This window comes from Diceros bicornis, chromosome 20, assembly GCF_020826845.1.
Source record: "Diceros bicornis minor isolate mBicDic1 chromosome 20, mDicBic1.mat.cur, whole genome shotgun sequence".
Taxonomy (NCBI): domain Eukaryota; kingdom Metazoa; phylum Chordata; class Mammalia; order Perissodactyla; family Rhinocerotidae; genus Diceros; species Diceros bicornis.
The window spans coordinates 11,014,944-11,028,519 of record NC_080759.1 but is presented as its reverse complement, the minus strand read 5'-3'; the positions used below and the strand labels follow the sequence as shown (position 1 = coordinate 11,028,519).

At 34.2% G+C, this 13,576-nt stretch overlaps 1 protein-coding gene across 12 annotated transcripts in view; it reads left to right on the top strand.

Annotated features, from left to right (window-relative positions):
* ERBIN (erbb2 interacting protein) overlaps positions 1-13,576 on the top strand; it is a 126,737-nt gene that overhangs the window by 64,732 nt on the left and 48,429 nt on the right. For all 12 annotated transcript variants that reach the window (XM_058563951.1, XM_058563949.1, XM_058563954.1 and 9 more), the window contains 7 exons: positions 3,286-3,349; positions 5,643-5,717; positions 6,375-6,519; positions 7,560-7,632; positions 7,916-8,045; positions 8,364-8,479; positions 10,482-10,551. In XM_058563951.1, the coding sequence (XP_058419934.1) occupies positions 3,286-3,349; positions 5,643-5,717; positions 6,375-6,519; positions 7,560-7,632; positions 7,916-8,045; positions 8,364-8,479; positions 10,482-10,551 (673 nt within the window). The remainder of the gene's footprint in view (positions 1-3,285; positions 3,350-5,642; positions 5,718-6,374; positions 6,520-7,559; positions 7,633-7,915; positions 8,046-8,363; positions 8,480-10,481; positions 10,552-13,576) is intronic.

Below are 13,576 nucleotides of genomic sequence, written 5' to 3'. Positions count from 1 at the left end.
GCCGGCCCCAGCCTGTTGGTTTTTAATGTTAATTTCCAAGTTATTAACTTTTTCATTATGATTATATTTGTTATGGTGATCAGTGATTTTTGATGATACTGTTGTAATTGCTTTGGAGTGCCACGAACCACAACCATATAAGACAGCAAACTTAATCAGTAAATATTGTGTGTGTTCTACCTCCTCCACCGACCAGCCATTTCCCCATCCCTCTCCCTCTTGTTGGGCCTCCCTATTCCCTGAGATACAACAATATTGAAGTTAGGCTAATTAGTAACCCTACAGTGGCCTCTAAGTGTTCAAGTGAAAGGAAGAATTGCATGTCTCTCAGTTTAAATCAAAAGCTAGAAATGATGAAGCTCAGTGAGGAAGGCATGTTGAAAGCCAAGATGGCCTGAAAGCTAGACCTCTTGTGCCAAACAGCTAAATTGTGAATGCAAAGGAAAAGTTCTTTTTTTTTTTTTTAATTTTTTGTTTATTGCAGTAACATTGGTTTATAATATTGTAAAAATTTCAGGTGTACATCATTGTACTTCTATTTCTGCATAGATTACATCATGTTCACCACCCAAATACTAATTACAACCCATCACCACAAACATGTACTGAATTATCCCTTTCACCCTCCTCCCTCCCCCCTTTCCCTCTGGTAACCACCAATCCAATCTCTGTCTCTATGTGTTTGTTTATTGTTGTTATTATCTACTACTTAATGAAGGAAATCATACGATATTTCAAAGGAAAAGTTCTTGAAGGAAATTAAAAATACTGCTCCACTGAACACATGAATAAGAAAGCAAAACAGCATTATTGCTAATATGGAGAAAATTTTACTGGTCTGGCTAGAAGATCAAACCAGCCACAACATTTCCTTAAGCCAAAGTTTAATCCAGAGCAAGACCCTAACACTCTTCAATTCTATAAAGGCTGAGAGAGGTGAGGAAATTGCAGAAGAAAAGTTTGAAGCTGGCAGAGGTTGGTTCCTGAGGTTTAAGGAAAAAAACCATCTCCATAACATAAAAGTACAGGGTGAAGCAGCAAGTGCTGATGTAGAAGCTGCAGCAAGTTGTCCAGATGATCTAGCTAAGATAATTAATGAAGATGGCTACACTTAACCATAGATTTTCACTGTAGACGAAACAGCCTTACATTGGAAGAAGATGCCATCTAGGACTTTGATAGCTAGAGAGGAAAAGTCAGTACCTGGCTTCAAAGCTTCAAAGGACATGCTGACTCTCTTGTTAGGGGCTAATGCAGCTGGTGACTTTAAGTTGAAGCCAATGCTCATTTACCACTCTGAAAATCCTAAGGCCCTTAAGCATGGTGCTAAATCTACTTTGCCAGTGCTCTAGACATGGAACGGCAAAGCCTGAATGACAGCATATCTGTTAACAACATGGTTTAATGAATATTTTAAGCCCATTGTTGAGACCTGCTGCTCGGAAAAAAAGATTCCTTTCAAAATATGACTGCTCATTGACAATGCACCTGGTCCCCCAAGAGCTTTAATGGAGATGTACAATGAGATTAATGTTGTTTTCATGCCTGCTAACACAGTATCCATTCTGCAGCCCATGGATCAAGGAGTAATTTCAGTAAGTCTTATTATTTAAGAAATAGATTTCGTAAGGCTATAGCTGCCATAGATAGTGATTCCTGTGATGGATCTTGGCAAAGTAAATTGAAAACACTCTGGAGAGGGTTCACCATTCTTGATGCCGATAAAGAACATTCATGATTCCTGGGAAGAGGTCAAAATATCAACATTAACAGGAGTTTGGAAAAAGTTGATTCCCACCCTTGTGGATGACTTTGAGAGGTTTAAGATTTCAGGGGAGGAAGTAACTGCAGATACTGTGGAAATAGCAAGAGAACTAGAATTACAAGTGGAGCCTGAAGATGTGACTGAATTGTTACAATCTCATGATAGAATTTTAACAGATGAGGAGTTGCTTCTTATAAATGAGAAAAACTGTGGTTTCTTGAGATGGAATGTACTCCTGGTAAAGATGCTGAGTAGACTGTTGAGATTACAACAAAGAATTTAGAATATTACGTAAACTTAGTTGATAAAGGGTTTGAGAGGATTGACTTCAATTTTGAAAGAAGTTCTCCCGTGAGTAAAATGCTATCAAACAGCATTGCATGCTACCGAGAAATCGTTTGTGAAAGGAAGAGTCAATTGATGTGGCAAACTTCATTGTTGTCTCATTTTAAGAAATTGCCATAGCCACCTCACTCTTAAGCAACCACCACCCTGATCAGTCAGCAACCATCAACGTGGAGGCAACACTCCCTACCAGCAAAAAGATTATGACTCGCTGAGGGTCAGATGACGGTTAGCATTTTTTAGCAATAAAGTATTTTTTAATTAAAGTGTGCACATTGGTTTTTTAGACATAATGCTATTGCACACTTAATAGACTACAGTATAGTGTAAACATAAGTTTTATATGCACTGGGAAACCAAAAAATTCATGTGACTTGCTTTTTTGTGGTAGTCTGGAACGAACCCGCAATATCTTTGAGGTGTGCCTATATAAATATGTGTTTGAATTAATTAGAGATGAGTTTAGTTAAAAAAGCCTTTATTGAATGAGAGATAAAAGTAGAGCTTAGTTTATTTCATTATGAAATCAGTTTGTACTTTTTTCAAGTCTCTTTAGTTGCAGATAAATGTTGGTATTAAGTTGGAAGTTAAAAATGGTGTATTTATAGCTTTGATTTAAAATAAATACCATCTATGAATTATATTTGTGATTCTTATAAACTTTTCTGAATTGTATTGAATTATTTTGAAATGTGGGGAGTAGTGTAATATTTACTGTTCTTGGAATTTTGAATATTAATTTTCAGAGTTAGTTATCTTGAAGTTTTACAAATATATGACCAGTCTTGAAAAATGGTAGTAATTACTATGTAGCTGCCAAACAGTCTAATTCATTAGTTGATTTATACTATATGAAAGTCTATTCTGTGAAAAAATGAAAACCAGTTACTCGTATTCTGACCTGTGGATTTAAGTTTACTGTGATTACTTCTTAAGAGTAGAAATGAAAACCTGATGGGAAGCCAAAATCGGAGAATAATTGATAACTTCATTTTATTTAGAAATTAAATATGACATTTCTTTTCTTAGAAAATTATTATTTTTATTTTGTCAACATGTGAAAGCTTGTGTATCATTAGATATTACATAAGAATGTTTCCCACTGTTAATTTTGAAAACTTTCATGTAATTGATATTTTTATATGCTTAATTCTTCATTAATCCGTTGTGCATAGAACCATGAATAGACTGACTCAGCTGGAAAGACTGGATTTGGGAAGTAATGAATTCACAGAGGTGGTAAGTTCGCACCATTCTCACTTTCCATGAATCTTATATTTGATTAAGAACAAAATGTGAATATCAAAGTATTTGTTTCTCTGCATTTTCTAATTCTGAAATTGGGTAAAGATATACGCGTCTTTTTGAGAGACAAGCTATGAAAGTTCTTAACAGGGAAAGTTAACTGGACAGATAGAAACATCTGACAGCAGTGAGGGTAAAATGTAAAATTAATGAGAAACCCATGGAAAAGATAAATAAAAGCTTTTAGGCACAAGAAGTAGAAAATTGGAGAGATTATAAGTGAAAAACAAAGGTACATGAGAGTAGAATGCATCAGGAAAAGTACTTCTGAGTCAAAAATAACTCCCTGGGAGTATTGCTTAGGAATTTATTCAATGATAAGTAAAATTATGGAAAGGATTTTAATAGTTAAAGAGAAAACATTGAGTGAAACAGTTGTTATTTTTGAGTTGGTAGTGAGACCTCTGGATTGTGTTTCTGCTGTATATGCAAAGTGTACTATGATGCTGAATCAAAAAGGAGAGGAGTATGTAAGCAGTTTTTTGTCTTTCATCATTTCTCCAAGAAAACTCAGAAAATAAGCTAGATATTTGTTTTGAAGAGGAGTTCATTAACCTTAATATCTTTATCATTAAGATTTTTACATTATGTCTACGAGTTTGTTTTTTAACATTGTGATGGATTTCAAATGATAGTCTTAAGAACAAGAGTTTCTCAGCACTGTCAGCTGCATGGTTGCCCTGTGGGTGTTGTATGGTACATGTGCTCACTAAATAGATAGCTTTTCACCTCAAGTCAGTGGAGGAGCATGGTGGTTTTGGGTACCTCATGTTTTTTCTAAAATACGCTCTTTCATGTTCTTTATTATATTTTAATTGAAGATGGATTATAATGGGTTTTATTGTATGTTGTGGAAGTTTTTACTTCTTGTGAAAAAAATACATATTCTATACTTCTTAAATTAGCTGTTGTATTTGTCAATATTTTGTTTTATATATATTAATCTATTTTCATATTAACTATTTGAAAATTTTTAATTATTTATATTTTATGAATCAGAGCAGCATTCAAAATAATTAGTTTTTGGGGCCTGGCCCGGTAGCATAGCGGTTGAGTTGACATGCTCTGCTTTGGCGCCCTGGGGTTCGCAGGTTCGGGTCCCAGGTGCGGACCGACGCACCGCTTATCAAGCCATGCTGTGGTGGCGTCCCATATAAAGTAGAGGAAGATGGGCATGGATGTTAGCCCAGGGCCAGTCTTCCTCCGCAAAAAGAGCAGGATTGGCAACGGATGTTAGTTCAGGGCTAATCTTCCTCACACACACACAAAAAGAAATCATTCGTTTTCGAACCATTTTGGTCTTCCAACATTATACATTTTTTTAAAACTTATTATTAGAATTGTAACAGGTAAAGCACAAAAGGAGATTTCTTTTAATCCAAGTTATACCTAGATTTCTTCCTGTATTTATATGTTAACAGTAAATCTGAATGGCATGTGTTTTGTGTATTACTCATTTTATTGTGGTGATTAGGTATGATGGTACTCGATGCCATCACAATGTCAATGATTGGACACAGGTTTGAGGGGGTGATAGAAATACCTTCGAAGGACGCATTCAGAAGAGCCTCCGAGGGCGAATGCCCAAGATCAAATTTTGCCTGAATACCAAAGTCCACTACAACTCTTTGATTCATTTTTTTGTCCTCAACACTATATTATAAATAATATTGCACCATGTAATTTCTAGGAGTTTAAAATAACAGAATATGCTAATCATGTGATTATTCCTTGGCTTACTTACCTTTCTCTTATTATTGAACATTTCAGATGTATGTTGCCTTATTTCTTTTTTTTTTCTTCCCTCTTAGTCAACAGGGAATATTTGTGGTTTTCCTAACATTTCTTAAAAGGCTGCATCTTTTTACAGATAATGATTGAGAATATCTTTTTATTGTACTCTCAAAAGCAATGGGTCTTATTTTTATTTCTTTATTAATTGTATAAATACTTGAGCTTGTCATATAATCAAAAGCTTAAATGAGTTTTATGCACTCTACTGTTATGGAATCTGTCTTTGAGTTCTTCTTTAGTAACAATATTATTATAACTACAATATAGTGGAAAGGCTTGAGTCTTGGCTCTGTTTTTTTTTCTCCCTTATTTTTTTAATCTTTTAAATTAAAATTTATCATTAGAAAATACAAAGGGCTTCTTTTGCCTAATAAAGATATTTAAGTAAATTATTGGGTTTCCCTCTCTCCCCCTCCCCTCTTTATCCAAACAGCCTGAAGTACTTGAGCAACTAAGTGGATTGAGAGAATTTTGGATGGATGGTAATAGACTGAGTTTTATTCCAGGGGTATGTATATCAAATTTTAAATGGCTTCACTGATTGCTATCTATCCTTTGCAGTTTTATGAATTATACATTTTCAAATTACTTTTAATGAGTAAAAAAAAAGGATGGTTATTTGATTCTTAATATATTAGATAGTTAGAAGCAAATTATATTTTTTTTACTACCAACACATTCTTGATTAAAATTTAAAAATTTCCATAATCTTTTGTAAAATGGTCTCTTTTTAGTACCGTGGAGTGTAGTACCGTGGAGTGTGTCCAGTGGTTGCAGTTGACTTTAGAGTCTAATTCAGTTTTTCCTTGGAGTTGTTAAAGTAGGATATTTTCCATGTAGTTTCTGTTTTATCAACTGACATTTTGTTTATTCCCAGACCTAGTTGTAAGAATGCCGGTATGTGCTTTCTCTCTCGCCAGTGATGGACAACGGAGTTCCCAAAGAAAAGTGTATGCCCGTTGTCACTCTGCTGAGCTAAAATTAGGAGGAGCTCTTAGCTTTATTACTGAATACATTTCTAATGGCATTTAAAAAAATTTTATGAATCTTCTCTCTCATATAAACATTTACTTATAAATTATAACAATGTTAGGTTTATTACCTAAACTTTTTACAAATTACTTACTGTTGGTAGAGTCATTACATTTCCTTTTTTTGCTTATAGTTTATTGGTAGTTTGAAACAGCTCACATATTTGGATGTTTCTAAAAATAATATTGAAATGGTTGAAGAAGGAATTTCAGCATGTGAAAACCTTCAAGACCTCCTGTTATCAAGCAATTCACTTCAACAACTGCCTGAGACTATTGGTTTGTATTGCTTTCTAATTCATGTAATTAATTTTTACTAATATAAAATCTGAGAAATTAAGTTATTGCCATTGCTTGATTCAAAACTTCTATATATCAAATTTTATTATAAGGTAGTTTTACTGCAGTCACAGATCTTATTTGAATTTCTTCCTGATGTGATCAGTTATACAATTTATTGCTTTTTGTTTTTCTGTGTTTTTGTGTTTTTCTTTACTTTGAGGAAATGTCATTTTTATTACTGTAAGAAAATTTAAATTCTTTACAAAAGAGGTTAATTTATCCATACTTGGTTTAACTCTTGATCATAGCCCTTATCTGGTAACTTTTTTCAGTCTTATTTCATTTTAGACTCTCAGTTTAGCAAATCCTATGAGAATCTGTGTTTGTGTAGTTGCTTGTCTGATGATGCATCAAGGGAATTGAATTATTTTGATTCATGAATCAAAAATTTTAATCTTTGCATCTTCGTGATGTTTAGATATAAAAGCAAAAAATATTTTTACATATTTTTCAATTGAATTATGTAGTTTTAGCTCAGGTTACGTTTTGCAAATTCTATAATTTATTCAACACTTTTAATTTTCAATTAAACTCCATTATTTGTTTTAGTATTTAGTATACGTTAGAATAGTTTGTTATACACCTCTGGAAACTACCTTCATACTACCATTTTTTTAATCCATTAATACTACAGTTTGTATTGTGTGTCTTCACTGTGCCATGACACTGTTTAAGGAGCCAGGGCTACGGTAGTGAACAAAGCAGACAAACAATCCCCTCTCTTCTGACGCTCACATCTTAGTGGGGGTTAAATAGATAAGTATACATGAATGGTAAGAGGTGATATGGAGGTGAAAAGTGAAAATAGAGATAAGAGAATAGAGCATGATGGGGTTAGAGTGGTATCTCTTTTAGATAGGTTGATTAGGAAAGTTCTTTATGATTCATGTCAAATGTAATATGTGCTCACATTGCCTGTTGGTTGACTTGCTTCTACTTCAAGCTGGAAAATTGTGTATTATTTCTTCCCTCAATAGGTTCACTGAAGAATCTAACAACTCTTAAAATAGATGAAAATCAATTAATGTATCTACCAGACTCTATAGGAGGGTAAGATTTTTGTAAATTAATTGATCTAGAAGATTTTACTTTCAGTTCAGTATGCCATATATATTTTCAAATAATTGCATAAATATTTAAATAAGCAATTGATTACAGGTTGGGTATATTTATAATAAAGATAGGCCAATTTTTATTGGTGAAGTTTTGGCTTAGTGGAGATAGAGTTTTGCTAGGTTTGTTAAAATCAAGTTCAAGTGTTCATATATCCTTAAGTTTTGGGTTATATATAGGAAATCTTGTTTTAAATGTATGTTTTCTCCTTTAATTAAAGGTTAGTGTCAATAGAAGAACTGGATTGTAGCTTCAATGAGATTGAAGCTTTGCCTTCATCTATTGGGCAGCTTATTAATATAAGAACCTTTGCTGCAGATCATAATTACTTACAACAGTTACCCCCAGAGGTACTGTATTTTAAATTTGTTTTTAATTTTCATTTTTTCCGTATTGTTTATTATAGCTATCCAGTGTGGTTTTATTACTTTCTTTCAGAAATAGTTATATAACTAAGTTATTTATTTTCTGAATAATAATGAGCTATGTTGATTTATGGGAGATACCTAAGTACTTTTCTTCATACATGAAAATTAATAATTGAAAATGGAAAATATAATTCCTCTCATAAATGAGTATTTCTCATAACTTTTGAAAATAATGTTTTACTTATGTGTTTTAAGTAGTAGGCCAAATTTTTGATCCCCAATTTTATGTTTCTCTTTTAGATTGGAAGCTGGAAAAATATAACTGTGTTGTTTCTCCATTCCAATAAACTTGAGACACTTCCAGAGGAAATGGGTGATATGCAAAAATTAAAAGTCATTAATTTGAGTGACAATAGGTTTGTAATAATGTATTCATCAGTTGGTTTATAGAAGACATTGATTGGATGAAATTGAGGTTTTGCTGTATGCGATAAAAAAATCTGTGTGTTCTTATTTATTTATTTATACATACATACATACATACTTTGAAAATAGAATTTTCGCCTGAAAAAATGATCTAATTTTACCTGATGTTAATTATCATACTGTGATTATTTGTCACAGTTCATTTTGTGTCAACTTCAGCTGTGCAACCTTTAGTCTCATCCTATAGTAACCTTTTTTATTCCTAAAAATCTTCACCTTAATACTGCTGTTGAACAAAACAGCTTTTCATTTAATTTTTGTTGTTAGTGCTGTCCAGTTGATTCCAACTCCTGGTGGCCCTTTGTACAGTGGAGCAGAACCCTGCCAATTCTTTTTGTGCCATCCTCTCATCTTTTGGCGCTTTTATAATTTTTTTTTTTTTTTTTTTTTTTTTTTTATTTTTCCCCCAAAGCCCCAGCAGATAGTTGTAGGTCATAGCTGCACATCCTTCCAGTTGCCGTATGTGGGACGCGGCCTCAGCGTGGCCGGAGAAGCGGTGCGTCGGTGCGCGCCCGGGATCCGAACCCCGGCCGCCGGCAGTGGAGCGCGCGCTCTTAACCGCTAAGCCACGGGGCCGGCCCCTTGGCGCTTTTAATTAATCTACTCCTTGTGTTTTTCTGGGCAGAGGTGTGATTAGGCACCCGCTCACATAGCTTGGACAACACAGCTAAGGTGCAGAGCAAAAAGGTCACTAGAGTTCCTAAACTGGAACGTTTAAGTTAAGAACAGATTGGGCTGGCCCTGTGGCTTAGCGGTTAAGTGCACACGCTCCCCTGCTAGCGGTCTGGGTTCGGATCCCGGGTGCGCACCGACGCACCGCTTCTCCGGCCATGCTGAGGCCGCGTCCCACATACAGCAACTAGAAGGATGTGCAGCTATGACATAGAACTATCTACTGGGGCTTTGGGGGAAACAAAATAAATAAATAAATAAATAATTATTAAAAAAAAAAAGAACAGATTGTCCATAATTTTTCCTGAAGTAAAGATACTAATAATGATAAAAGAGTGTTTGTAAGAACATTTTTACATTTTGCTTTCATAGCATCTTAACAAAGTATTTAAAACAACCCTATGGAATAGTACAACAGGTATTCCCATTTTATGGAGGAGAAAATTAAGACTCAAGTTTAAGGTGACTCACATAGCTTGTAAGGTTAGAGCTTTAACGTAAACCCAGTTTTCTGACTAGTTAGGGTATTCTGACTGTTCCATTTAAGAAGAACCACTGCCTTTTTTTGTTTTTAATTAAATTCCTGTTTTGGCCCATACTTTGTACTCTAAAACTAGAGCCCTAAGTTCCAACAAATTACCTTGGAAGATAGACATAGGAGAGTAGATACGCTAAGATAGAAGGTTTAAGTAGACATTCTATTTTAAATAGGGTGCTATTCTAATGAGTACTTATATTACTTTGTTTTACTCATTATAATATTTAAATAGTCTTCTTGACTATGAAAGTGCTGGCTCACAATGAAATATTGAGCAGTGCAGTTTTTATAACAAACTATCAATAAGACTGCTTCCTATAACAGTTTGTTCTCTCTAAATACAAATAAAGTATCCAAAGCAATTTTATGAGACATTGCTTAATGTGTCCTTGCCTTTGCATTAAGGAAGGGGTAGTTAACATCTTTTTCTTAGCAGATTATTATTTTTATTTTTGAGGTTATTAGATTATCCATTACCCCCTCCCCCCAGCTGAATTGATTAAATTGAAGAATTATATTTTTAAAACTAATTCTTAAAAACTGCATATTTTGTCTTTTGGCCTATTCAAAGAATCTGTGTTGGGTTCTCTCCTGAATTAACTATTTTTCTCCTATTTTCATATGCAATAATATAACATTATTTAGAAGACCATTAGATTTAGCTCTCATATTTTAACATTTCTCATTTTAAAGTTTAATTTTTGTTTTATTTTTTCCCACAGATTAAAGAATTTGCCCTTTAGCTTTACAAAGCTACAGCAATTGACTGCTATGTGGCTCTCAGATAATCAGGTGGGCATTCTGATTTTGTAAATGACAAGATTTCAATTGTGCTATACAATTACGCATTCTAATTTGCATAGGATCGTTTAAGAGCCGTTATGCTCTGATACACATGTAAAAATGTGTTATATAAAAAAGGAAAATCTTAGAAAATGTTTAGATACAGATAATTTTTGTGAAATATGTGTAGGTTCATAAACAATAAATTCTATTGGACTTGTCTAATTTCTTCTAAATCTGTAAAAAGATGTATTAGATTAGGAAATCAGACACAATACTCCCTAACTTTTTTAAGTTTTTATAGTGATCATCTATGGCATGTATCTGTAGAAATTTGATAATTTAAATTATACTTATAATTGAGCACTTTCACAGACCTTGAAGAAGTGCTTCTAAGGAATTAAGAGGTATTTCTTGAACTCTTCTTCATTTGACAAACATTTTTTGAAAGCTTACAGTAGGCCATGAACTGCTGTGGGAGCTGGAGATATATTAGTGAAGCAAATAGAATCTTCTTATGTTCTCATTGAGTTTACATCCTCATGGGGGAAAGAGACAAACAAGTAACTATGTAATGTGTAATATTGTTTCAGAGCTACAAAGAAAAATAAAGCTTGACAGGCATTAGAAGAACAGCAGGATTGGAATATACATCCTATTTTAAATAGAGTAATTTAGGAAGTGTCTCTCTGAAGAAGGGAACAGTAGAGCAGATTCTCAAATGAAATGAGGAGTGAGCCATGCATAGACTGGGGTGATGAGTTGGAGGAGGGGGTGCGTTTAAAGAATAGTAAGAGTAAAAGCCCAAATGTTGGATTGAGCTCAGTGTAACTGAGGAACAGATGAATGCCTAAAGGGCTGGAATGTAGTGAGCAAGGAAGAGAATTGTATAAGATTAGATGAGAGGAAAACTGGGACTAGATACATAGGACCTTGTAGACCATACTAATCACTTGGGGTTTTACTCTGAGTTAGATAGAAATCTATATTTCAAGCCAGAAAATCACAAGATATGATTTACATTTTTAGAAGATCATCCAGACTGTTGTGTGAGGAATGGACTGTAGGTGCTGAGGGTGAGGGTAGGCTATTGGAAGCGGAGAGTTCAATAAGGATGCTGTTGCAGTAGTTTAGAAGGAGGTGTTGCTGGGCTTGGGCTAGTGTGGTAATGGTGGAGATGATGAGAAGAGCTCGGATTTGGGTGTATTTTAAAGATATTGCCAGAGGGACTTATTGGTAGACTGAGTATGGAACTTGAGAGAAAGAACAGAAACCAGTGTGACTCTTAGGTTTTTAACCTGAGGAAGTGGAATATTGGAATTGCTGTTTTCTGAGATAGGGAAAATGGGAGAGGAGTAAGTCTGAGGGTAAAATTAATAGTTTTACTTTTGACATTTTAAAATTTAAGTAGCTTGTCAGATGTTAAATTAGAAATGTCAAGTCAGTAGTTGAATATCTATGTTTGAAACTCGGATATTGGCTGGAGATAAAATTTGAGAATCAACCTTATACAAAGAGCGGATTTAACACCATGGAAGTGCATGAGATTACTAGGGAGAGAGGACAGGGAAGAAAAGGTCAAAGATTGAGCTCAAGGGTGAAAGGGACCCCAAATAGAGGATGAGGAGAACCAGCCAATGAGGAGAGTGTACTGTCTAGAGATCCACCTGAAGGAAGTGCTTCAAGAAAAATCACCTACGTCAAATGTTGCTGATGGGTCAGGTAGATGAGGACTGCTAATTGGCCATTGGATTTGTCAAGATAGAGGTAATTACTGACCTTGAAATTAGTAGTTTTAGTGGAATGGTGGGATGGAAAGCCTGACTTAAGTGTGTCAGAGTGCATGAGAGGCAAGGAGGTCAGGACAATGAAGATGTCTTAGTACTCTAGCTAAGTGTCCTTTTGGACAGTTAAATACAACTTTCTATATTTACTTGGTCTTTGAATTAAATGTTAGTATTTTATGCTTGCAAATAGTAGCTATAGTTGACCTATTAAAAACATTGGCAAAATGTGTTTTGGGTTTAATTTGAAATGTCTGATTCTCAGTCTAAGGATTCACAGTGTAGACTGTTGTAAACCTTCTACTTTAATGGATAGAAAATATCCTGTATAATGTCACCAAAATAATGGATTGTAGGTCCTAAGTAAAAATTAAAGAAAAAAACTAAGAGCTAACTTATTATCTGGAAGTATGAGGAAACCTTTTTTCCGTATCTGTTCTCAGGTATTTCTTACAGATCAATGTGTTTTAACAAAGCAGAATTTACAATTTGCTGATCTTTTAAATGAATTAATGCTTAGTATTTGCCTTTGAGCAATGCCTTATAATAATTTATCTAAAGGTGCATTTTCCCAAGGTTTGGATACACTGGTCTCCTATGATATTTCTAAGTTTCATAGTCAGATTCGCTTGGGAGACTGTTATATTCCTCTTTTGGATTATATTAACAACCCTAGTATGTTACTACAGGAAAGAAACCCACTTGTCTATATTTCAGGATTCTCCAAACTTCTTAACTGAGGACCCCTTTCCACCTAACTCTTATAGTATCCTAAAAGCTTTAAGTTAATGTCAACCCATGCTTATGAATCAGACTGTAGTATTAACTTGCAGATTAGGGAAGTAAATATTAAAATGATGATACCTTTGCTTTTATTAGAGCTTGAACACAAATGATTACTGCATCTATTAAATATGTCAGTTCATATATATAGAATTCTTAACTATCTAGTCTTCTTAAGTGGATATTTACATTTGAAACTTGATTTGAAATTTTGCAGCTGGATTCACAGAATATTTGCTTGGCCCTGTCTTATGCCAATTACTTACTACAGTATGAATGAGACAGTAGCTCCCGATTGTGAGCACTCGGAGACTGTTAGTATAACAGCAGTATTATGAGTAAATCAGTGCCAGCAAATTATGCCAGATGACTCATATCAGTGAAATTATGTAGTGTCTAATACAATTTCTTCATATTTACAGAGTTCTTTTATTATCTTCTTCTTGCTCCTCATTTGTTAATTACTT